This window comes from Varroa destructor, unplaced genomic scaffold, assembly GCF_002443255.2.
Source record: "Varroa destructor unplaced genomic scaffold, Vdes_3.0 BEIS01000006.1, whole genome shotgun sequence".
NCBI classification, from domain to species: domain Eukaryota; kingdom Metazoa; phylum Arthropoda; class Arachnida; order Mesostigmata; family Varroidae; genus Varroa; species Varroa destructor.
The window spans coordinates 31,161,577-31,186,139 of record NW_019211459.1 but is presented as its reverse complement, the minus strand read 5'-3'; the positions used below and the strand labels follow the sequence as shown (position 1 = coordinate 31,186,139).

The 24,563-nt window shown below is 40.6% G+C and overlaps 3 protein-coding genes across 8 annotated transcripts in view; 1 reads left to right on the top strand and 2 right to left on the bottom strand.

Moving 5' to 3' along the window:
• Pisd (phosphatidylserine decarboxylase) overlaps positions 1 to 22,615 on the top strand; it is a 45,214-nt gene extending 22,599 nt beyond the window's left edge. For all 4 annotated transcript variants that reach the window (XM_022812808.2, XM_022812807.2, XM_022812809.2 and 1 more), the window contains 5 exons: positions 9,961 to 10,197; positions 19,238 to 19,417; positions 19,762 to 19,914; positions 20,361 to 20,477; positions 20,849 to 22,615. In XM_022812808.2, the coding sequence (XP_022668543.1) occupies positions 9,961 to 10,197; positions 19,238 to 19,417; positions 19,762 to 19,914; positions 20,361 to 20,477; positions 20,849 to 21,076 (915 nt within the window). In that variant the 3' untranslated portion in view covers positions 21,077 to 22,615. The remainder of the gene's footprint in view (positions 1 to 9,960; positions 10,198 to 19,237; positions 19,418 to 19,761; positions 19,915 to 20,360; positions 20,478 to 20,848) is intronic.
• Iml1 (GATOR complex protein Iml1) lies at positions 11,021 to 18,750 on the bottom strand. 3 transcript variants are annotated; one of them, XM_022812802.2, is made up of 13 exons: positions 17,915 to 18,750; positions 16,481 to 17,636; positions 15,922 to 16,203; positions 15,695 to 15,807; positions 15,400 to 15,562; positions 13,908 to 15,196; positions 13,723 to 13,746; positions 13,369 to 13,457; positions 13,060 to 13,263; positions 12,460 to 12,798; positions 12,177 to 12,328; positions 11,451 to 12,009; positions 11,021 to 11,316 (listed from the first exon to the last, which is right to left on the bottom strand). In XM_022812802.2, exons 2-13 carry the CDS (start codon positions 17,625 to 17,627, stop codon positions 11,169 to 11,171), a joined length of 4,509 nt encoding a protein of 1,502 aa, XP_022668537.1. In that variant the 5' UTR covers positions 17,628 to 17,636; positions 17,915 to 18,750; the 3' UTR covers positions 11,021 to 11,168. The 3 variants fall into 3 exon arrangements, with proteins under 3 accessions (XP_022668537.1, XP_086849795.1, XP_022668538.1); XM_086993669.1 differs by having other exon boundaries at positions 16,481 to 18,750; XM_022812803.2 differs by lacking the exon at positions 13,723 to 13,746.
• A 322-nt stretch (positions 22,616 to 22,937) lies between the features above and the next one.
• The window catches only part of LOC111253438 (uncharacterized), a 9,520-nt gene continuing 7,894 nt past the window's right edge, over positions 22,938 to 24,563 (bottom strand). Inside the window, exons 13-14 of the mRNA XM_086993671.1 lie at positions 24,265 to 24,413; positions 22,938 to 24,138 (exon numbers count right to left, since the gene is read on the bottom strand). Of these exons, the coding sequence (XP_086849797.1) occupies positions 23,932 to 24,138; positions 24,265 to 24,413 (356 nt within the window). The 3' untranslated portion in view covers positions 22,938 to 23,931. The remainder of the gene's footprint in view (positions 24,139 to 24,264; positions 24,414 to 24,563) is intronic.

The window sequence follows — 24,563 nt, the reverse complement described above, 5'->3', positions numbered from 1 at the left end:
GATTGGCTTTATACATTGTCTAAAATATCTGTTCGTGTTTACTGCTGCTGCGGATATGACTAACACCTTATTGCTGAGCAGATGGACAGACAAGTAGAGATTTAGGCGGTACGATTATTTTTATTTACACGCAGCTAATGATATCAAAGTTCCCCTAGCATTTGACATATCCAATTCTGAATAAAAAAAAAAGGCTGCTTTATTCATTATTATGCTAGCAAGCTGAACATAATGTCAGCAGCTTGTGTGAGACCAAACAGGGGAATCTGACTACATGTACACCATTAAAATTCATAGTGAAATAATGAAAATGGTATGTGAAGATACTCACTCGGCATAAAATGGGTTGTACTACTACTATTACTACTACTGTTACAACAAAATATTTTTTGTGACTTTACTCTTATGCTCGCATCGCAAAGATTTCCTCCTCAGACTACAATTCCGTCATAGTATAACGTTATTGGTTAAATATGCTTTTGAAGCATTAAGGTTTTATACAAGCTGTGTTTTCAGTCTATGAAATATTTGCACGACGAAACAGAAAATAGTGGAAAAATATCATAGATGTGGTTGCTAGGCGATCCGACTTATGAATATATTTGATTGTCTTTATGCTGCACGCCGTGACAACAATATCAAACCGAAATACGCTATGATCAATAGAGGCAGACGCAGATTGCTTGGCGTATTTTATTGACTAGGACAGGAATTTTTGTTTGAACAATAAAAAAACTTATTAGCTTCATACTATCATAATAGTGGATGCCGAAACATACGATTTTTAATACATACGAAACATACGGTAATTTTTAATAATTACCGTGATGTTCTACAAGGATATGTTGTATTGACGAAGATAGCTTACGCTTATAAACTTTTAGTGCATCATGTAGGGTTGAGACTGTTGGAAGCGCCCGATCGACCTTAGCCCCAGAATTGCTTCCCTTGGTTCTCTCATCACAAGCTGCTATGTGCAGTTTGTCTAATCCCTTGTTTATAGTAAAGCCTGAATAAAACCCTATTATCGGTATCGATTAAGAATCGTATCCAATAGCAACGGTCTATTCGCATACACAATACTGGTCTGTATTACATGTATGCACAGACAGCCAAGGCCCGCGACGGTAGGTCTTGTCTCGTCGTAATAGTTGCCACAAAATACGCACTGTTTTGCTGCATGAATTCTCGTCGCTGATGGCAGCAGTTGCGCGACAATCAATGCGATCCGCGCGATCCAGTGCTCTATTTGCTGACGTTCGATAAGGTTCTGGTCTTCTGTAAACCACTGTACGTGTCGAACAAACAGTGTCGCTAATTTTATTATTACTCTCCATTATTATTAGGCTGCTGCTACGCCGGAGAGCTTCTATGTAGCTCATGCTTATGTTATATTCAGCTAAAGGCACAGTATTGATACAATTGCTATTCTTGATAAGGTTTTGTCGGTTTGGGTAACTCTGCTCTATCGTAATTAATCCGAGCTATTCTTTTATTCCCTTTTTATTTTTTTGCGGGTGCTCGAACATTTTCGCAAGGTTCCTAAATGTCCCGCTAGCCAGTATTCAAGCATGTGTAAATCAAGTTTATTACAGGTGACCTAATTGGTTTCCTTTGAGGTTCAATACCTGTATGAGAAGCATCGATATTCGACAGCGTGATTGGCGATTTTTAAATTAACATAATGTCAAAGCGAAAAACGATAATCTTCTTTCGAAATGTATCTTCTACGCGAAATCATGTAAGCCATATACTACTGAAATTCAGTAATGATTGTACTTTCAGTCCAACACGTGGAGTTTCTGAGAGAATGTGTGAATATAAATAGAAAAGTACTAAATCTATCGAAATGCTCTATATTGAGTGTTTGCGTACACTCTTGAACAAGCGATCATAATACCATATTTGCTGACAAAAAGAACCTTGAAGGGCGTACAGTTACTTCAACGTAGGATGAACGATATGAATGTGGTGAGCTCAGTAATCAACGATGCAGTTAACTGCGGTAATATCTCATCGAAGAAATCCACCTATAGTGATATATAGGCGTTTCGTTGGTTGTACGCCAATTCCAGATGTATGTGTTTTAAATCAATGTGAATGTAAGATTTTTCCCATCAAATAGGTCTTTTGATAATTAGTTCTCTCCCATTCTGAGAGTTGGATTATACGAGACAAAATCGGGCAGGCCGAATCCCTTAAGTCGGAATATGACTAGTATTCACCCTCACAAGATGTGTATCGATCGAGATCACGAGTTCTTTTTTCAAAACCTATTAACTTACGTCAGAACATTGTTGACTAAAGGATAAAAACCATATCTGGTGTAATAGGCATTATCTAGAATAACACGCGCTAAAAGAACACAATATCCTAATCTATTTTGATACATGTAGCTCTGACCGACTGTTGACCGATGTGACTGCCGAAGCAATCGATGTTTTATCGAATCAGCGAAGCAGATGGGCATGGATGTGCGGAAACCCGTGGCCTTGAACTACCTTGCGCTCTTATCCAATTATAGTTCCACCATCTCAACCACTTCAATTTAGCCCTTTCAAACTTTGTTGATTATTCATGCGTTGAATAACATACTCTACTGGCGTTTCATTTTTGTTAATAAAGTAGGGACCAGATGATGGCGCCTTTTGTAAATGGCGTCGTATTGCATACGGAAACCGGGTTTTAATAATAGAAGATCCAAAACTGTACGGAAGGCTATACGTACAAAACAGGACTACCGCCACATCAAAATAGTGAGATTTGTTAATTATTATGAATAATAGATATTTTTTAATAGCAACGTTGGATAGGGTTTTGTCTCTATCCACAGTGTATCTAATTGTTACAATATTCTACCATTCCGTAGACGCTGCGAGTACAAGATCTACAAATAGGTAAAAGGTAACCGACCGCCATTTTCGACCGCGGCGATATTCCATTTCTGGTGATAATAAGAACACATTTTTTGCCTAATCTTTCCACTTTACGTTTATGATCGGTAATCGATAGTCAGCCGCCGATGCCAGCTGTTTGTACGCGTTTCGTAGCTCAATCAAGAACGCAATTGGTTTGACCCGAACTAGGTTGGGCCTGAATATGCGCTAACAATAATCGCGCCGCACAAACGAGCGCTACAATAGATGAAATAGAATCTCTCGGTGCTTCGCGCCATTGCGACGTCCCTTTATACAATATTATCTTCTTGCCTCATAGTACTCATCCCTCCCCCCTCCACCCATTTTTTTGATATCCTATCAATCTTCAGTTTTACACGTATACAATAGCTAGCTAGCCAGCCAGTTGGGCGGCACGCGTATCTTAAAGGTCAACTTGTTCGATATCTGCTGCGTGAGTGGATAGAGAAAAACGGCTGGATATTAAAAATCCATCCAAACATAGCGCTCGCGTCATTAAAGCTCTCCGATGAAAGAAAGGACGTCCTTTAGCGATAGAACAAACATATAACACAGTGATTGCTACACTTTCAGGTAATGAGGCGTTAATTGGACTGGGAAATTTTTAGCAGCTAAAAAGAAACGATAATTGATCAAATTCTGTTTAGTCACAATAATGTTGGAATAATTTGCAGTACTATGTTAGTGAACATTGCACTTGCAATAACTGTGTTGTGTTCCTCTGTGAACATGTTCTGGCCGTTAAAGGCTCAGTTACCACAATTAATTTGGCGCCGCGTAACATTGCAAGCTTTGAAAACGACTTTCGTGAGGCGTATGAAAGCTTTCGTAATGTGTAAAAAGTTTCCATAATCAGCAATTCATAAATGAAGTGGCTGGCCTTTTTGATGTCTCAAACTCGACCTTTCTATTCCTCTGCTTGTTTCCGTCAAGTGCTCTATTTTACAGACCTGCAGGCGATTTATTTGAAGTCTTTGTAATGCCAGTGTAACGAATACACCAAAATAAGCTTGCCGTAAGATCCGATTTGGCACTTGATCTTACTGCAAGCCCTTTTGTGAGACCCAAAAAAAACTTGTCGTTATCTACAATTCCGCCATCAACGTCACGTAGATATTACGTAATCGGACTGCCTCGTGTCGCCGAGCCACGATCTCTTTCGAAAAGTGCAGTTTCTTACCTATAAGGTTACCTTTGAAACTCTATAGGGACGCCTTTCCCTGCGTAAATATGGCGCGAATATGAGTTCATTTACGTGTAAGAGAGGATGTCTGTATGGTGATAAGATGCCCATTATAACGTGGAAACATAAAGATGAATCGGCACAACCGTACGCTCTTTCGACGGGTTCGACTACAAAGGAACACCAGTATGAAATTGATTAGCCGCGGTAAGAACCAATCGCAGCGACAGTCCTCTTAGCCATGATTAGTTCTTCAAACTCTCACAGGTTGTTTCGAGAGCTATCCACTGTACGTGGCCGTCGGCAGGTCACAACTGTTCTTTCGGCAACTCGCCCATATCCTTCTCATACTGATAAAAGGCAGTAGACCCCTGTCCACAGTGTGGTAAGCAGGGCTATTGCTAAACGCTACTGTGAAATACGTACAGGTTTTGCCATCAGAAGTCATTGATCGACATACCGGCGAACAGCTTTTGACCAGCGTATTGGAACTATGACAAGCTACTTGGTGCAGTTGGTTCTTCGTTAGAAGTATTCAAAAGTATAGTTCATTTGGACTTGCACGCTTCCTTGCCTGATTCTATTTACTGTATTGATTTCTTCAGATACCTTTTCGCGCAGTCTTACGCGCACTTTATCGCTAGCAGATTCGCGTTCATACTTAATGCTCAAACGTGGCAGTTGTCTCTGTTCTCGATATGCGAAAGAACCAGGTATAGTAATAGTACTTGTTTTAAATGCACCTTCATCGTGTATTCAACTGATAATCCTAAAAGATTTACAAACAAAAATTGTTCTATTAACATCAAGTTTAGAATATTCGGAAGTAAATTTGAGGCTACGTTTTTTTGAAAAGGCTTGTTCGAAAGAAGCGAAAGATCTAGAAACTTTGCAGTTTTAAACATGGCCTCTGTTGCAAAGATATCATTGATTGACATAGGTACCCACTTCATCACTAAGTACTTTCCAGTAACTGCCTTTTTGAGGTACGTGGTGGCAAATCTCCTCTCCTTTTTGGGAGACAACACCCTTTCAGCGTGTACCGTATCGCTAGGTATGTAGTCCACTGTTGAGATGGCTTGCACTCCTTTATTATTATAGCCTAGAGCTGCTAATCTACTAAGTGCGAATTAGTAAATTTTATAAACGTCTGGGGTTAGAACCTATGTATTTGTATATCATCTTTGTCACTGTTAAAACGTGAAAGATTGTCGAGTAACTTTTTCGCGGCGAGTCGATATTCTGGTGCTCACTTTCTCGTGGGTTTCTGGACCGACCTACCAGAGACTTTTACTGCCCTTAGAACAGGCCTTTCCTGCCCTGCCATACCGAGGCTCACGCTGACGCTCGTCGCTAAAGCAACAGCAGTCGTAGCGCGGGCTCATGTGCTAGCTGAGATCCGCAGTTAACTTCATAGCATTTTTCCGAATACCGTTTTAGCGGCAGGACGCTAACGTGGATGTCGTTTACATATGTCGCATTTGTTCCACACATCAGTCAGTTCTTCATTCGAGCTCGCGCTGGCAGCCTGTTACTGTACTCATAAAACGGTGACACGTTTGGAAGTGTTTCATTCAACAAAGGAAATCTAGTATATCAGTTCGCCACAAGACAGTCATTGCTGATATTTTTTGTATGAGAAACAGATAATCAGCTAATGACACAGTAACCAGTCGACGTAGCCTCTATACTTTCAAGTCGTAGTTTAATGTCGGTATAGTGGTCAATTAACGATTATGCTCGACTCTGACGAGCCACAGGCAAAACTGTTTGCCTGCTGTTGATTCCAAGAGTAGAAATTTTATCATTGCGCGTTTGCTTATTCTTCTTACCTTTTTCCTTGCTTCCGTTGTTTAGCAAAGGAAGACAAATCGTATACGAAGAGGCTGGAAAGCCCAAGTTAACTTTATTTTATACGCAATTAATTTCAGTAAGTGAAAAAAGACAAACGAATAAAAAATGACTTTACCATACACTTCCTTCTCATCCCTGAACAGTCGCGATGATAGCTGAAAAAAGTATCAATAAACGCATTTCAGCGGAGGGGTCGAAGTTACTTGAGTGAATTGCTTCTGTGCATGTGAATGCATTCCACATAGTGGTTGTGTGGCCGTGACATCAAAATGGAATTAGTGGATCTTTGCGAAGGAGCCGAACTCTTGTTTTAGGACAGCTGTCGACACGCAGGACTTTGTTGCAGTGCAGAAGTGAGCTTTGATTGATACGCTGCCTGACAGGAGTGTTACGGTAGCTGTTGTATCGTTTATGATGAAGTTCGAGAGACCAAATATATCGCACTTCAGGACGCGTAGCACGGTACATATATTAGGATAGTTTTATAACGATAAGCATTAACATCGTGGTTGCTTATATGCACCTAATAACAAGGCTCAACTTGAGGCTCTGTCGTTCCGGGAAATGTTTGCTACGTAAAAAGCAATACGTGTTCACGTGCTCACTAGGTACACATACGTACATTACTTAACATTAAAAAAGGACTAAAGTCGTCGATCCTAAATCAAAATATGGATCCTCTGTTTAAACTATGGTGTTTTGTTAAACGTTTCACAACTGTAACTTGTTTACCGCTTGATTAATGTAATCTGTGTAATTTCGTTGAGCATCAGGAAGCAAAACATTTTTTCTAGATAGAAAAGATAATATTTATTTGGTATCAAAGCAATTGGCAAAACAGCCGAAGTTTCCATTAAAATCTCTAGACTAGAATAACGGACGTAGCACAGCGTTTACTGATTAAGCAGAATTCTTAATAAATAATGAAAATGTACCAGATTTCTCGAAGACATTTCGTAATTACTGTTATAGTTTTATTTAAGGAGTTGCATTTATCATACTAGAAATAGACATTGTAGAATTAACATGCATAAGCTGTAACTCTCTTCTCACCTTTTTTGCACCAAGTTGGAGTAATTTTCCAGGAACTACCCATTTCTGCTGCGGCTGTTGTAAGCCAAAAAACTTTTGCATGCGTATGTACTACGATAAGATTAATAATCTTATCGAAATGAGTATTAGGGTAATTATGGAAGAGTAAGTGATGTAATTTTCTGAGAAAGAGTATCTTGTGCTAGTAGCCTATATATACAGCACTAAGTACACCGCAACTCAAAGGTAATTACCTTTTGAGTTGCGGTGCATCAGACTCGGATAATATGGTGCTTCATTGTCGTCTTTATATACTTTCAAACTTTGGACGACGCACGGGTTAGCACAAAATTAAGCTATACCCATAATCATTGTGTAAGTATTTGATCAAACAGGGTCTGATTTCTACAAATAAAACATAGTAAAATCTGCGCAGTACAACTGCTGTTTTCAAGCAAATTGTCAATACAGAGTGTGGTTATTGCTATGTATCCGACAGTCTAGAAATCACTAGAAAACGATGTAAGCGACTAACGCTATATATGTATGTTTATACGTGTTTATTCGCATTCGTTTGCTTTTTAAAAAAATTCTATCGTATGAACTAGAATTTTGACTAACTAGAAATTTGCATGCACGATAGAAAAGATTGCCACGTACAAATTGCATGAAATTCTGTGTAGGTACACGTAGACCCGGGGAAAGATCCCATTGTTCAAGATCTAATCCTACGTGCTGCAAAAGTGTAGCTATGTTACGCCAGTTTGATTTTTCCGTTTTTTTCGCGTTTTATTAGTCATAGTTACCATTTACTCAGAATTGATCTCCGCCATCTTTCTCTCCTAGGTGCGCAAAGAAAGTCTTAGGTACGCATTCCCATACCATCGCTCATAGCGCTCTGTCCGTAATGTACACTTCAAACGTTCGGCCGTTCATGGGGAAACATCACCCCCAGATCTTTAAAGTATCCGTGATAGCTTAGTGCTAATAAATTTACGTGCTAATCGTTGTGGTCTAATTTTAAACCTTGGCATGAGTTAGCCATCCAATGAAATGCCTAACGGCGGTTGGAGGTTGAACTCAAAACAGAGCCATACAGGTATTTGGAAGTTATTTACGTACTTTAAGGCAGTTCTGCCTATGCAACGCGTTGTGGCTTCTAACGTGTTCAAACTGACCAACTACTTAGACTCGGCTCCAAATTTAAAATTGGGAGTTTCACCTCATGCCAGTTGATTAGACATAAGGTTTTAACTAAGTTGCTTCGTCACATTTACCGAGTTTTTGGTGTAATATCGTTCTTCCTCGTTCCACCCTTACGTAACGCAACGTTCGATGCGAAATCCATGCTGTTCAGCCGGATTGCATAAACAATCTTCCCTGAATTCCTCCTTAAGTGTGACGCTCAGTAAGGCTTTATTCCACTTTGCTGGTTAACGTCCATGTCATAAAGAGACATTCAATAGACTTATCCAGCAATAAACTTTGTTCATTGCGAACCAAGTTTAATCCAGCTACCTTGTTTGATTGGAATTGTTCCAATGAGCGCAGTAGCTCAAACACGAAGAAGTTTTTCTGCTTGTCAGGTATGTTCTGTCCATACAATACGATTGCGCTTTCCTAAACACGAATAAACTATTCTTGCTATATGTGCTAACTGTTGTGCTGAGCGACGCTTCGAAAATTATTAACCGTCATTCGATCTCTGTATCTTCACTTGATGATGATGACCTAATGACAGGAAAAAGAAGTATGAACGGCAGCTGCATATTAGGGCAGACGACGGAGTTCATGCAGCATGGTTTTTCGTAACTTTTTATCTCCCATCTATCACATATCAATTGATAGTTATGCAAGGGGTACTCGTTTTTATAAATACACGAACAACATAGAAAACTTCCAAACCAGATCGGCGGAGATAAAGAAAGCAAGCGATAGGATATAGTATTGTAGCGCTTTCCTGCTATGGTAACGATGAAAAAAAAGACGGGGGAACCCTTAAGTGTTGCGATGAACGGCTAGAACATTAATAAGAGTTAGACAGAGCAACGATATATGTAGTTGCAGGAACTCTGGTATTTCGATACAGGTTCACAGTTCAAGAGTTGTCGCAGCACGTGACAAAATGATCGGCCATAGAGGGGTGGTTGCGTGGATAATATCAGTTAGTAGTTATACTAATGTTATCGTTATTAATACAATTATTGCGTACTTGAATGCGCTTCCTGCCGCAGCTCTAATGCGGCATTTGGTGCTACGTGCATCTCGGCCCCACAGGCAATAGCCAAGAACTAATGTACATTATTTCCTTAGTCAGGGAAAACGGTCTCGTGTAGCTTACCGAAAGAACAAGCTGTAGACCGACGACCCTTCAGCGACCTATCATTATATACCTACGAGTATATGTGAGTGCGTACGCATGGCTAATTAAACTCAGAAAAGAAGGCCCATACTTGCTTCGTGGATGAGTCGTACACTGGTTACTCATTCCTATAGCTACAGTAATGCTAAAATCATACTGCATAACAGGCAATACATGAAACAAGTTGGAAACACCGATAGGAACTAAATGTACAAATATGAAATCTGCCAGCAAAAATACAAATTTAGGGCATACCAATTTGAAAGTGAGATTTTTCATAGAGAAACAGCCACAATGCCCTCATATGTGCTTATTCCTTTATTAATATCAACGAATATGTTTTTATAGAGGTTTGAGGACCTCTCCGAGACGATTGATGAGGGTACTGTGGGCGTCATGTCTCTTCTATAAATGTTAATACACGCAATATGTTCATCTAACAATTTCTAAAATGGTTCCTGCCACCAACGCATGCGAACTGCAGATGTCCCGTTAGTTGGTCTAGGGGCACGATGAAAGACTCGCGGTGCAATTACCTCATGGGAGAAAATAAGTGATTATTTGCAAGTATTTCGTGGTAAGTGTTTCTTTTCTGACCTGCGGTATTCCAGACGTCAATTTACAAACTAATGCCACTACGGCTGTCATCGAAATGTTGGGGAGTCATCAACAATATTTCACTACCAAGCCCGTTTCGAGCGCCGGTGATTAGCGCTTTTTCATGGTACACTGGATGTAATATCAGCGAGGCAGCTGTTGACGATCCGCGAATGTACCCGAATCTCGGCGAGTTTTTCCGGAGGACCCTCAAGCCTGGCCTGAGGCCCATCGCACCAGGAGATTGTGTTGTAAGTAAGGAATTAAATCAAGCATTTTTGCCGGAAAACGTATTGTGCCATCTGCTTATAATACAGGAAGTGCTAATGCATTTTTCCATGTTTGACGTTCACAGCAAAGTATATTAATTTGCTTTTTGTTCGTGGTTTTCTACTGCAATTCTTAACGTTATTACCTAGAAATAACAAAAGCTCATTTTTTCGTCGATTCCATCTCACGAACGAATGAATTGTATTTCACAATGCGTTAAATATATTCCTTAAACTGACTGAGCAACGAAAATATACCTACCAATTATATCTCCAGGAATTTACCCAGGTCCACATTTTATATGCAATCAGATCTTTTCGCAGCGTCCCAGCGGAACACTCGAAGTGTACATTTTAGAAATATTCATTTTTTGTACTAAATTGCCCCATCCACTTCGGCTCGTAATATTATATCCTACTGCCATATGACGCCTTTCAACTCAATTTATTTACAGGTTTATAACACAATTCATCGAGAAATTGATAACCGTTGATGTCACGGGCTTCGCCTAAAATCCTTTTTTGTCATCTCGTGCAATCTCTGCTTGAAATAAGATCTAATGGCTATGAGAGAGGGCCGCAAAGAACTCTATAGCTTACAACGATATTATTAGTGACGTCCTTGTTTGCTACTGGAACCGCCGGAATTGCATTGCGCTGAGTGTATCATTGCTGCTATCAACTATTTCTTTAAATGGAGGCAATATTTACTATAAGTGTAAACATAGCTGGTAGCTTACTCTTTCTTTCTTAATGGATACATACGTCTTTTAAAATAATTTATAAAAGAGAACGCATGAACCTGTACAAACAACGCTTTACATAGGTTATCCTTTGCGTTTATTTCATTTCTATCCTTTATATACAGATAACAGCAGAAGCGTAGTTTTTTCAAGATTGGTAAAAATAGTTTTTCTATAGAGGGTGCAGTGTTTGGAAACCAATCACTGGGTTTATTTGTCGTCCTCCACTTCTACCCTCGAGGGTGGTACTTCCAGTTCTTGCGGTTTGGGTGCGTTGAGCTTTGACCAGTCCTCGTAAAGCGTTAGCAGACGATCGTCGCTATTTGAACAGAATTTACGAATATCCTCAAGGACAGTTCTGAAAATGAGACATTATAAACAGATTGTAATAAATTGACATAAATGCCATGCCCATCTTTCTCAATACATTAGTTGGAATCATGAATTTCTAAAATCGTGCAAGTGGTGATCTGTATATTTAAATCGGCCTACCTCATGAAGTGTTCATCGATGGAGGCAGTACTTTTCCACCGTTTCGTGATCATAAAGTTGTAGCTCCAAAGGAAGCCTGTCCTGCTTTGACACTCGTTAGTCGATTGGTTGCCTGTGGTGGCCGAGTTGTTCAAAATCTTTGGCAATTCTTCTGATTGTGATTCAGGCTCTGGTGAAAATTTAGTTTTGCCTAGTGGCTCACGTAATCCCGTGTCGTAGGGCTCCTCAGCGTTATCCTCACTTGGAACGAGAAACATTCCACCCGTGCAATGAACGAAAGTCTCGTAACTTGACACAAGCTTCCCCGCCTCCTTTTCGGCACCGATGTAGAGATCTTGGTGTGGAATGAAACCGAAACAGCGCAAAATGTACCCCTTGAAGCTCTGCAGCTGGGAGTACGTGAGCGGGTCGGGCAATTGGTCTACAGCAAGAGGAACAAATATTGGCCCGCGAAGAGGATCTGAATTGGCGGATCCTGGTAGAGCGTACGGTTCACAAGGAATAGGAACTAATTGAAGTCCGAATGATGTTGCTTTCCGTGCCCAGTTTAAAACCATGTCTGAGAGAAAATTATGAGGAGCATGTTAGAATTTGTGAATGTAATTCTATTATTCACTATCCCCCAGGTTCCCAATATACATGAAGTTAGTCCAGCGAGTATGACAGGTACAAGATTTAAAAGGGATGATTGCCAGTTACAGTAGTCGTATTTTTAAAAATATTTACCTGCAACAATATTGCCTGTAGCTACAACCCATTCAACGTCAAGCTCAAACGCGGTGCCAGGCTGAAAAACTGAGTGATACTGCGCTTGGCCCCATTCGGGCCGATCTGATCTGCCTGCGTCGATGTTTACATAGGCTCGTTTGAAGTACAACCTGAAACGCATCATAAAATATAAGAGTAAAAAAACAATTGGTTAGGAGCGCCCACATGAAAAAACACATTCAGAACTCGCATTTTGTCGGCAGCAATTTTTAGAGTAGTAAATGTTTTGTATTCTAGGTACCTCGAATTGTTGGCACTGGGGCTGACTTTCATTTGCGCCTGTTGTGACGCCGGCAATTGTTTAGCTACTTCCTTTTGGCTTTGGGAGATGATTCCAACCTCAACCCATTCCTCTGCTAAGTCTGAATACTCGTCGGGTTCTCCTATTTCCCGAAGGAAGTAGAGATGCGACCCAACTACGAAGTCTTGTTCCCCGCGGATGTGTGCCACAAATCCATCACGCATAAGACGTTGCATTATAGCAATTGCCTCGTCGTCTTCGTGCATGTCGCTTATCTGACTACGAAGCCAACTAATCGCATCAACTCCTAGGAAAGCATGAGAGGGAAAATTCACGGCTCTGCAAGGCAAACCATAAAAATACATTTTTTAACCGATGCACTCAACAGCAAATTGATTGTAGGCTTTGCATAATCTATTTTAAACTTTCTGTATTACTACTGCTTCATTAGAAAAAAACTGTATGATATGTGCAGTGTCTGAACCGAGGTGCTTTCTGAACGTCAAATATGTTGGAGCACCTAATATAGTGAAGGCTCTTCCATAGTTTAGAACATCCAGTGTCAATTGCATGAAATTTTGCTCGTAAATATATACTTACCGTTCTTTATCCTTCGGTATAAAGTCCATAGACTGGCGCATTGCGGCGACAATTTCCTCTGACGAATTAATCATAGAGAGAACTGGGGGAGGATTGACTAAGAATGCATCGTCCGAGGCTGCACCTCCAGCTGACACGGTGGCGTTATCCTCGAGAGATGTTGACGAAGTCGATTTTTCACTATCGTCATGTTGCAAAGTTGCCCTGGAAATTGAAAAGGAAAATTATTAGTTCTGACATCACAACTGCGTTTGGTGATTCAGTTGTTTTAAAGTTGTGTCTGTTTAACGAATCGCAACTGAGTCTTACCGGGGTTTTCGCGGCTTTTCATTAACCGACTCACACCGTTCGCGCACGGCGCCGAGACTCTGTTGATGACCGTGTGACACCGGTGAATGCTATCATAGCAATAAAGTAAATAGAACAGCCTACGTTAGTATGTCGAGCTGTGTCTGCAAGAATGTAAACAAGATAACTGTGTTAATACAATAATGGATTTACCAAATTCGTCAATAATAATAGATTCTTGCTCGTGTCATGATTGTCTTGTTTGAGCATTTTATAAAGTAAATTATTAATCCAGTAAGATTATATATTCCTAATGGGGCGATCATTATATACAACAAAATCATCAAACTACAAGTTTTAATTCCCAGTACTCACCGAAAATTGTAACTGCGAATAGACCTATAACGACATTATTAGTTGCTTTGAGAACACAGTGATGCGTTACAATACATTTTCGAGCAATACACATAGATCGTTGAACAGTAATACAAAACAATAAGAAATTCTCTCCTTAAAGTGTAAAGAAGTTGTAAAACCGCTTTTACGGTCATGATACTAACCTGCCCAAAGCTGCTTCTTCGTATGTTTGACTTGGAAGACGGTGTCAAATGGCTTTTGAAGTTTGCCACCTGACTACTAATAGGCTTAATTTTGTTGAGAATTTCAAAGAATTTGAGTACACCTTCACGTTGACTTCGCTCGTCAGGAAATACCCCGTGTCCATCAATCGGGTAGATGTTAACGAGCCCATTCTCCTGGATGCTACGAATAGCGTCAGGTGATCCTGGTAATAATAACATTCGAAACCGCCAAAACTTGTTGGTCTTATGAAGGAAATACTCTCGTTCGCCGCAAATGTAGTGATCCAGATAGTTCCAATTGAATGTCTCTAGTCTTTCGGCATGAAATATGCATTTTGCTAGATGCGTATAACCTTCGTTTCCTGGCGAGGTGAACTGATATCTGTACGGAATCGAATTAAGCTCCTGGCTAGCCTGACGAGGCTTATATTGTTTCACAGCAATCTCATTCGCAGAGCCAAGTTGCACCGAATGGAATATCGCTGCAATACTCATAAGGCATTCGTCCGGCTCCAGCTTGTCGCCACCTCCATCCTTTCTGCCCCGCTGATCGGGAAAACTGCTTAGCGGTGCGCGTGAGTTCTTATACGGATGGTTAGGTGGCAGGGTAACAATTTGGAAGCCCTGTTGGAGTCGTTGACACACGAGCTCCTGATAAACCTGCACGTCCCGGTTTAGATTCGAAGCCGCACTCGCATGTGGTATATCTTCTGGTAGCAAGCAATAGTCGGATAGCGTATAGTCTGCAACCAGTGTGTGTGGATCCGGAAAATAGTCTGTAGTGAGCGGTAAGCACGCAGGAATTACAAGTGACTTCCAGTCCACACCGGTCGTGAGAGCAGGCGTCCACTGTTGTTCTCCGGTAGGACCCCAGCCTGCTAGACCCGTACGATCCAGTCCTCCAGGTCCTGAATCTACCACGTCAACGCCTCCTCCCACAAGAGGAATTGGCCGGACATTTGTACGTGTAGCTTCAGTTAACGTTTTTGACGTTAAATTGCTTTGATAATGGTGCTGTTGTACGAAAGAGCCCGATGGACCGATGGGAAAGGCGTGAGTCCAGCGGCGTCGGTTCGATGTCAATTTCATGCTCACACCAGACAGATTGAACGGATTAACGAGTGCTTTGAGTTTGTCCAGCTCCTGGCCAGCGGATTTTTGTGGCCGCTGTAAACCCTTAAGGTACTCCACCGAACTATCTACGGAGCCAACAACCATGCGGTTGGTTGATGAAATACTATCCAGCGTATCAGCTCCACGCGGTGACCCTAAAACAATAACCAAAGCTTAGTAAAGCTTGGAGCAGGCGAGTGCTTGGCAATGCTTTAGTTAAGGATTTACAATACCCCACGAAGACCCAAGAACTTCTGAATTTGTTTTCCATATTTCAATAAAATTGTACAGTTTTCTACCTAATATATGTACAGTATTTTCACAACACAAGATGTGCAAGATAAGTTTAAAAACTCACCTGTTATACCAGTTGAGTATGTTGGGTAGTGTGAAGTGAACGAAGGTCCTCCAAGTGGTTCTGAGATGTGACGGCCCGCAGTATTGATAGCTGAAGCGCCAGCAGAAGGTGACGACGCTGAGGAAAGCGAAGCTTCACGCTCTCGTTCGCGCGGGTACTGAACCTGATTGTGAAAGACAAACAAAACTCCATTGAATAGGTGCGTGCTCCAGGACTTAATGCAAAACTGAACAACTATAACTCATTTGGCTGCAGGCTTGACGGCGAAATAACGCAACGATATAGTTATATCTACCTGACTCTTGCGGCGTACCGGCGCTTGTTCCTGCTTTTCACGGGCTCGCCTTTGCGCCAAAACCACCGGTTCCTTGAGTATGTGCATATCATAGCCTTCGTAATCGCTATGACCTATGAAGTGCGAGACAAACGAAAGACGCCATTATTTTGTCCTTTATCGTGTTTTTATTTCAAATTGATATTTGATTGAAATATTTGGTTCGAGTGTGGGTAGTTGTTACGTACCAGTTGTATGGGAATCGTTTGGATGAAGTAGTGCTTCATCAACGCCGTCGTATGTTGGCGTCATAAGACGTTTGTTACTTCGTGCAGTAGGTGGTCCAGTGGGACGCCCACTACTACTCCCTCGGATATTAGGCGAAGGTGACCCATCCGGAGTTGGCAACTTGATTCGGGGCACGAACGCCGAATACGATATGACCTTGCTCGATGTGTAGAATGATAAATTAATCCAATGAGGGATGCTGTACTCGTCACCACCGGACTCCCCGGTATCTGAAAGACTACCTAGTAATAATAATCAAGGACAAAAAATCATATTAAATTGACACACTTAGAGGGGACAAAGATTAGCTTACGGTGATGTTTTTTTTTAATAAAATGTGAAGACACTTTTTCCTTTTCATAAAGATAACTAGAGGCAAAGTGCGTCGACAGTGTGGTTGTTTGTGAATCTTTCTTTTACAACAAAGATAAAAATCAAGTTGTTCTCCCAAGTTTACCCTATCGGTTTTACGGGTAAATACAACAAGAACAGAGAAGGCGTCGAAATAGTTCAATTTACCATACACTTTGTAGAGTGGAACGACATGAAGTGGCTGTTCGCCTAGACATACGAGATCTGACGCTATTCCATTGTCGATAATACGCTGCTTTGTTAATTCCATGAGATCGCGTTCAACTTCAAACACACCAACGCCAGGCGTCACCACGACGCTCAGCTGTCCGGTGCGGTCGAACGACCGTTCGGTGAAGTGCTTTTCAAAGACGTTCATTGATAAGTTTAGGGCTGGAAGAAAGTTACCTAATGCTGCACAGCTATTATAGGCCGTTGGCATACCAGGAACGTTACTATGTTTATGTACCACCGCCCGTTGATAGTCAGAGAAATAAATTTTTAGATGACGCAAGGTGGCTGTCCAATCGTCAAGTCGCTCATTTTGCACAGCGACCCGATAGACATCTTCGTAGAAACGTCCACGAACGTCCTGTTGGATACAGTGTCGCACCTGTTCAGGAAACTGGTCCCATGAGTCAGCATTATAGAATGTACGTGAAAAGAGGACGATAGTAACGTCGTGATTACAACTGAAATCCTTCCACTTCCGTGTCAAATCCAATAAAAATCCATCGAGAGCCTTCTCAAAGTAAAGATCTCCATGGATATCAAACTGCCACATTTCGGCTGACATTTGAATGAAAATAACTACCATACCAGAGGCTGTTCGAAACACAACCTTGGTATCCTTTGTGACAAGGCCCGACGACAATCGAACTCCTTTAGCCCACATCTCAAAGACATCACAGCGAGTTGAGTTGTACTTAATCTCTTTTTTAAGGTAGACCCCGGTGTCAACCATAGATTGTGCCAAGCGCCACATGTCACTACGGGTTAAATATTGATCTTTGAAAACAAGCTCAACGCTATCCAAGGCTACGTCCAAGTGTTTTACAGCGCAGACATTTACATCCGTGTATTGTCGAAGCTGAATCACATTCATGGCTGTCTGATCTATCCAAATATTGTTACGTTGCTCCTCGCGAAAGCCAAGTAACTTGACGACGAGTTTGGCGGAGCTGGAGCCCGCATCACTCGGGGCAACTTCGAGCATCGTTCCCTTAATTACACCGGGCAAATCTTTAGCGTTCACGTATGCTCCACCTTCGCCCTTGGCGATCTGCGTCACCCGAAGTTTGGTTACAACGCTCATTGCGAATTCCTGTTCGAAATAATAATTTCACCAATTAATTAGACTGTATAAATGTCAATATGAACAAATAACTAACACAATAATTCTGTGAAGTTAGCTATTACCCCTCACTTAACATACCAGTATATTACAATTCGCTAATAATTTCCTGTTCAGCAGCTCAGTTAAAACAATCAACTTAGACATATTAAAAATGATTTAGTCGCCTTAACTCATACTCAAATTTAGATATTTAACTGAACGCATAATCAATGATTTAGTGGGCAGTTAATAGGAACAATACTTACTCAATAGCTTCTTGTGTAACTTCACTGTCGTAAAGGGCCACGTCCGTGGGAGTTTAATGGATTCGTTTTTGTGCGCCTTGCGACACAACCCAGTGGGCTTAGAGCTTTCATGTAATATTTCCTCGTTATCCAGTTGTTCTATAGCTGACACTGTCGTTCTCGTGGCAGCTTTGGTGGTTTCGTAGACCACTAAAGCTGTACGAGCGTTTTTTACTAACCTCTAGGATCGCCTACTTTTTACTTTATGTTGGCGCATCTGAATCTGTACAAGCATAGTTCACCCACAGTCACACATTAACAACTGAGATAGGCTTCGCAACATCTCGTATCATCACATCAATTATAGAGTGTATCTGGATTGTATTGGTGCATTTTGTCAAAAACGGGGCCACTTCCCGCTCAACAATGACAACAAATACAATGCATCTATATAGTTCTAATAGCAACAAAACGCTCGTTAATGTATTGGTCACATTTCTTTGAACGTTCAGCCTGTAGGCAAACATAAAGCACTTAATGAAAACAAATTCAGTTGTCTAGCTGCTTTTATCGGCTGCGCGATGTAGCTAAAAGCAGCCGGTCACGCTTATCCGGTCGATGTTATCTTTCGCGGCAGAGTTTGTGATAAGGGCAGGCAGTATCCGTGATAATTGCAGTGGTTTTCGTTCGATGCTTCGTGCAAACTGGTAGCCTTTGGCCTACTAGACGGTCCCCCGTTAATCAGCTGACGCTCGCTACCGGCCATCGACGTTAAAGAAAGACACAAGCAGACGACACCATCAGAGGGGAAAGGGTACCTTTAGGAAGCGATCGGCGGGTTCAGGCGGAGAACCCTATGGGTGAGAGCAACGCATCAGACATAAGTTCTTAAATTTAAATTCGTGGGTTCGCGGATGAAAAGCTACATTTTTGATGATAGTGCTTTATATATACTTTTTAATTTTTTTCTTTTATTATTATGCTTTACTCAATAAAATCATTAGGTAAATAATTCACAGAAATGTAAATCGCTTTTTTCATATTGATCTCTGCCTGATTGTGAGTGATAAAGTATGACACAAATAAAATCTCAATTATGGCGTTCTGTGTATCCTAAGTAAAGTGGTTGCGCATTGAATTTATTGATTATGTTAGCGACTGGGTAAAAATTGTTTGGTTGGGAAAAACAACAACAATATATTGTTGTTTTTTTGGTATTGGATCATTGAGTATTTTGGAAGCGCCGGTAAGTATGAATAGCTTCTAGAATACCTTAACTGTTAGTTGGTGATATAGCGCAGAATTTCGAAAGAATTTTAACCCGTTTTTTTTTTTTTATTTTAGGTAAGTCCAGCCGATGGGAAAATTTTGCATTTTGGAGAAGTGCAAGCAGGTTTTGTAGAACAAGTGAAGGGCATTGCGTACCCATTGCAAGCATTTTTAGGACCCCATCCGTGGGGCGACGAAGGCGCGGATGATGTCACAGATGAACATCTTTATCATGAGCAAATGCTTAAACACAAGGTATCACGATGAGCAACATAAACCCAGAATCTATTTCGTTGCGGATTTGTTGATTTACGCTAATATTTTGGTATTCAACATAACACTGGCAAAAATGCAAGCGTTTCCGATATGTAGATTTCTACCCAAAACAAACGAACTTGAGCTAGTACCCTTCAGCAAAGCTGTAGAAAAAGCTTGTTACTGGTGCTTTTGAAACGTGCTCTCTTCTGTTCATAAGATTTTTGGGGACTACTCTTAAAAAAAAAAAAGTTATATCTATTTGCGTAAATGATCATTGGCTATTGCCGCTCTGTTTGGAGTTACAAATGATTTACATAATTTGATTATCCAATTCGTCAAAGGATGGCTCAACTGCGTTGTATCACTGTGTTGTCTACTTGGCGCCGGGAGATTATCACCGATTTCATTCGCCCGCCGACTGGAAAGTCCTACGTCGTCGTCACTTTCCCGGAAAACTATTATCGGTGAAGCCTCGCGTAGCTTCCTGGGTTAAGGTGAACAATTAGCAATTACTTTAATATTGACTTCGATGTTTGTGATAGCGCCATTTATATTGTATTACTCCTTCCTTTAGTCCACTTCCAGTAGCGGTTCCTATTGCTAGACGTAAAGCGTGGCTTCCCTAGTCAGTAAACCCGCTTAATATGAGGAGCCATTTATAGCTAATTAAACAAGTAGTTTTGACTTTTATAGGAGATCTGGAAAGCTACGTTCGGAAGCGTATTCTTGGGGTTTTTTATTCAAGGAATTGTAGCTGTAAAATAGAATACAGTAACTAAGTAATGTTAATCTATTTAACTAAGCTTAAGTTAATTAACCTTAAGAATTAAGATCTTCGGTTTTAAAGCCTACTAACCCGCCAGTTTCAGTTTCCCAATGAAGCCTGCTCCCCGTACTGTATAAGCCTACGAGTTTTCGGCATTTTTTTTATTTCCTGCAGGGACTGTTCAACATCAACGAACGGGTAGTCTACTCAGGAGAATGGAAGTATGGTTTTTTCAGTATGACTGCCGTAGGGGCAACAAATGTCGGAAGTATAAAATGCTCATTTGATCCTGTAAGTGTCAACTTGAATCGCTAAAACACCTAATAGGGCAAAATACACCTAAAAGGCTGAAAAGTATATTACCATATCATTGACGATCTTCGCTACTCGGTTCATTGCGCATTTTAACAAAAAATACCGTGTTTTTGCTGTACTTTTTTTCTGGCGCAACGTTATGATGTCGACTAGCTCTAATATTGTGTTGAAGCAACACCAATATGAATTATTACTGGGTTTCATGTAAGACCGATAATAGGCAATCATCGTCTTCTTTAGTTGTATCTACATTGTTTTTCACTTTTATATTAACAAATTCGCCTCGTTAATTAGGGGCACGAAATTAACGAGTTTGTGTCAACACATGGCTGAATCGTTTATTTCAGACCTTAGCCACGAACAAGTTGTTGTATAAGAAGAACACGTGGTGTGACATGTCATTCGACAAGCCCATTGAACTGAAGAAAGGTGACGATTTCGGCGAGTTTAACATGGGTTCGACGGTTGTGACAATTTTTGAAGCTCCGAAAAATTTCGAATGGAGTCTTTACGAACGACAGAAAATCAAGTACGGCGAGCGCATAGCTGGCGTGAAGACACAACCTGTGGGCTAAGCGTAATCTATGTAGCCATATAGATTTGAATGGGTATTGTGCATGCTGATTGCACTGAGAAAGCTTGGGAAAAGACGTAATATTGAACTAAAAGCAGAAGCAGAACGAAAGCTGGCTGAGGTAATCAGCCACTCAGTTACTATCACATCAATGAGTGTACCACTAAGTACCTTGTAAAGTAACGGCTTTTAATAAAAAAAAATATTATTTTTTTATTAAAAATTATATAATTTTAGAGACGAAAATGGCAGCGGGGTAAGAAAGAACAGCTTGTGGTTGTTAATAAGTATAATATGAACAGTAGTTGTCTGCCTACAATGGGGGCGTGAAGGGGACACAATAAAATTGTCTCCTTCTCCATACTGTAAGGTCCGGCAGCGAGAGCCAGAAATGCGGCTACAATCATATTAGAATGTCAATCCCTAGTAGTATAATGATTATTTTGCCGGTGCCCAACAAAAAGCACATCCGGACTACCAACAGCGACTGCCAACAAAAACAGTTATTTTGTAAAAAAATAAAACACCGATAAGCAAATGGCGACCTAATTATATGTTACTAGCTCCCTAACCTATCGAATATAGAGCTCGACCGAAGTTAGGAAGCTCGACTTACATCTCAGAAATTCTCATGACATCTCAAAAGTTCTCATGTTTCTCTTTGGTTGCTACTGGCTACCACATGGCCTTTACCACGGTCAAAATCAGTTTCAAATGCAATAATTGAGAAGCTCGCTATGGATTTGCCGTTTATTTATGCCACAAAAAGAATAGCGTCTCGGTTCGTGTACAAGAATGGGTGAGCGTGTGCATGGGTCAAGAAGTGCATCCTCCCCAAAGCACAACTAAGTACGTGGGGCTGCTATTAGGCGACCCTATCGAGCGATAATAACAAAATGCAAATGTTTTATATTATGGAAGTGCAGGTAGAGTCCGTGATAGAAGTAGATAGTAATCGCGTAGCTTTATGATCATGGGAATACGGAAAAAAATACACAAGTGTTTTATATAAAAGTTCTATAAAAAATGAGCCAAGAAACAAGTGATTTCTAATAAACATGTCTGTTCCTCCCAGCTTACCATATTTGGAGGTGGTTGTAAGCTTACTTTATTATTTATACCTAAGATACACCTCATTAAGGTTGCAGACAATCTATAACGATGCAGGTTGACTATGCTTCATTTCTAGCAACACTACCTTTGGTTAGCATGTTACGTGTCGCGTAAATACTATTGATGGTACGGGAAACTTTCAATGTTAATAAAAATTCTCTCGTAACGGTTTCTTTTGAATAGAGAAGCACAAATACGTCTCTTGATTAGCAACGACCTCCATCGAAATGGTAGCGGTACAGAATTTTTACCAGCCGTTGTATATGGTAGACAATTTGTGGTATTGCAAAAATTACTAGAAGTCTGTAATATAAGAACCAATAGTATTTTGTATAGTTTTTCTTAGATTTCTGTAAGACGTGTAACTCTGAACATGATATAGGAAAATAAAACAATATAGTTTGTAAATAAACAAAGGTTCCACTAAGCATGTGTTATAAAACTGCATGATACATACTCAATTCGACACACTACTGGCCACAAGGATTCCTTGATTCAATAACGAGTGATACGTTTAGAGACGTGTAACCTAGGTACCCATAACTTAGAATTCCTATAGGTAGGTACGATTAATTGAAAGGTTTCAGATGGGTGCATTTTAATATGGTGCAACCGGTTCGCTCACAACGGAGAGCTCTTACCTTTGTGTGTGTTGAAACACATGTTGAATGAAATCAGTTGAAAATGCATTGACTTAAATAAGGCTGGCCATTGTCTAAAATAACCTCAGTCAAAGAAGACATCGTATGTAACACTATGGGCCAAGCCGCCGTACAACATTTTATTCTAGTTAACTTAATCAGTTCGATTTGGCTATGCATCGAATTGTCAAAAAATCTACAGCTGGAGCTCAAATAATTCGGATCAATGCGTTCTTTATCGTACCACCGGGTCGTACCAAATCGTGAAATTACGACCTCATATATGTTATAAAAAAAATATATATATACTATGTATATATATGTTTATATAAAAAACATTTTGTGTTCAAAAAATAATCGGCTACCTCATTTCGCTTGCAGATACAGGTAGTCAAGTCATTGCAACTCGAAAATACCTTTCCACGTGCATATGCTCGCTCACTGAAGATGTGTAGGTATATAATACACCGTACACTTGACACCATCGATCAATAAACGTTTCAAGCACACCTAGGTAGTCAGTTTCATGATTTACAGAATTAGAACACTTAAAAGTACCTTTTACCACTCACTACCACGTCGTCATTGACAGGGCTTGTTGTGCTGTATTTACCACGGCTGAAAAAAATTTCTAAACGCAATTGGAACGCGCGCAAGTACTCATATCTCCCCCCCCCGCCAACCCCACGTTCGACATCTAACATTTAATGTCAATTCCCATTTGAATATTAAGATAACAAGGCAGGGTCGCAGAATCTGCAAGCACTAAAAATGATTTTAGTCATGTCAACGGAAAGCAACAGCCGTAACCTACCGCAATTTAATGCTGCATAAAGATATCACCGAGGCAATCCTTCTGTTCGGTTTTCTCACTAATGAATCAGATCAAGTGCAGATAGATCGAAGTCACAGCGTTATACAGATTCTAAACATTGACAGTTACTTCTTATGCAATAAAAATGCTCTGCCGAAAGTTCGCTGGCAAGAACTCGGTTGATAGGACTATCATGTCCAGTTACCCCCGTCGCTGAATTGATAAAGCGATTTTGTTAAATTGAAAAATACATTGTCACGTTTGTTTCCGTTGTTGCTCATAAGGTTGTCAGTGTGCTCGTAAATGTGGCTGAATATCCTCGGGTGTTGTTATCTGTCCACACTCGGAGCATCGAACCCATGGTTCAGGTGATTTATCTCCCTTTTTGCTGCTCCCGCACGGTCCTCCGAAGCGTATTCGCAGCTGGTCATAAATTGGCACGAGCTGGTTCTGTTTATTAATGTTCGGCAGGAGACATACGAGATCCGGAAAGATCTTTAAATGTCCAAATGAACAACAAATCAGAGTGGCCATTAAGACAAGAAGCAATTTCACCTAACATGTTTTTACTCTGGTCAAAACGTAGTGATATTTACACAGTTATGAGTAACCATCGCTTACCTTTACAAACTCCGCTGGATCGGGGAATAATTCTAGACAATGTTGAACGAATTCCTCCGCAGTTATGACGTCACTTCGAAAATTACCTAGTAAGATTCGATATTCGAATACCTGCTCTGGATTGCCATCTAGCAGGAGTTTCAGCATACCTGTAGAAAGATGAAGCCAACAAAAGGTATCAATAATGCCAACGGCGTATACATATACTTGTTTCTAGTCTAGAATTAATATAGCAAACACCGCTCCGCGCTTTTTCGGATATGGCAGGAACAATGTTATATATAATACGACTTAGATAT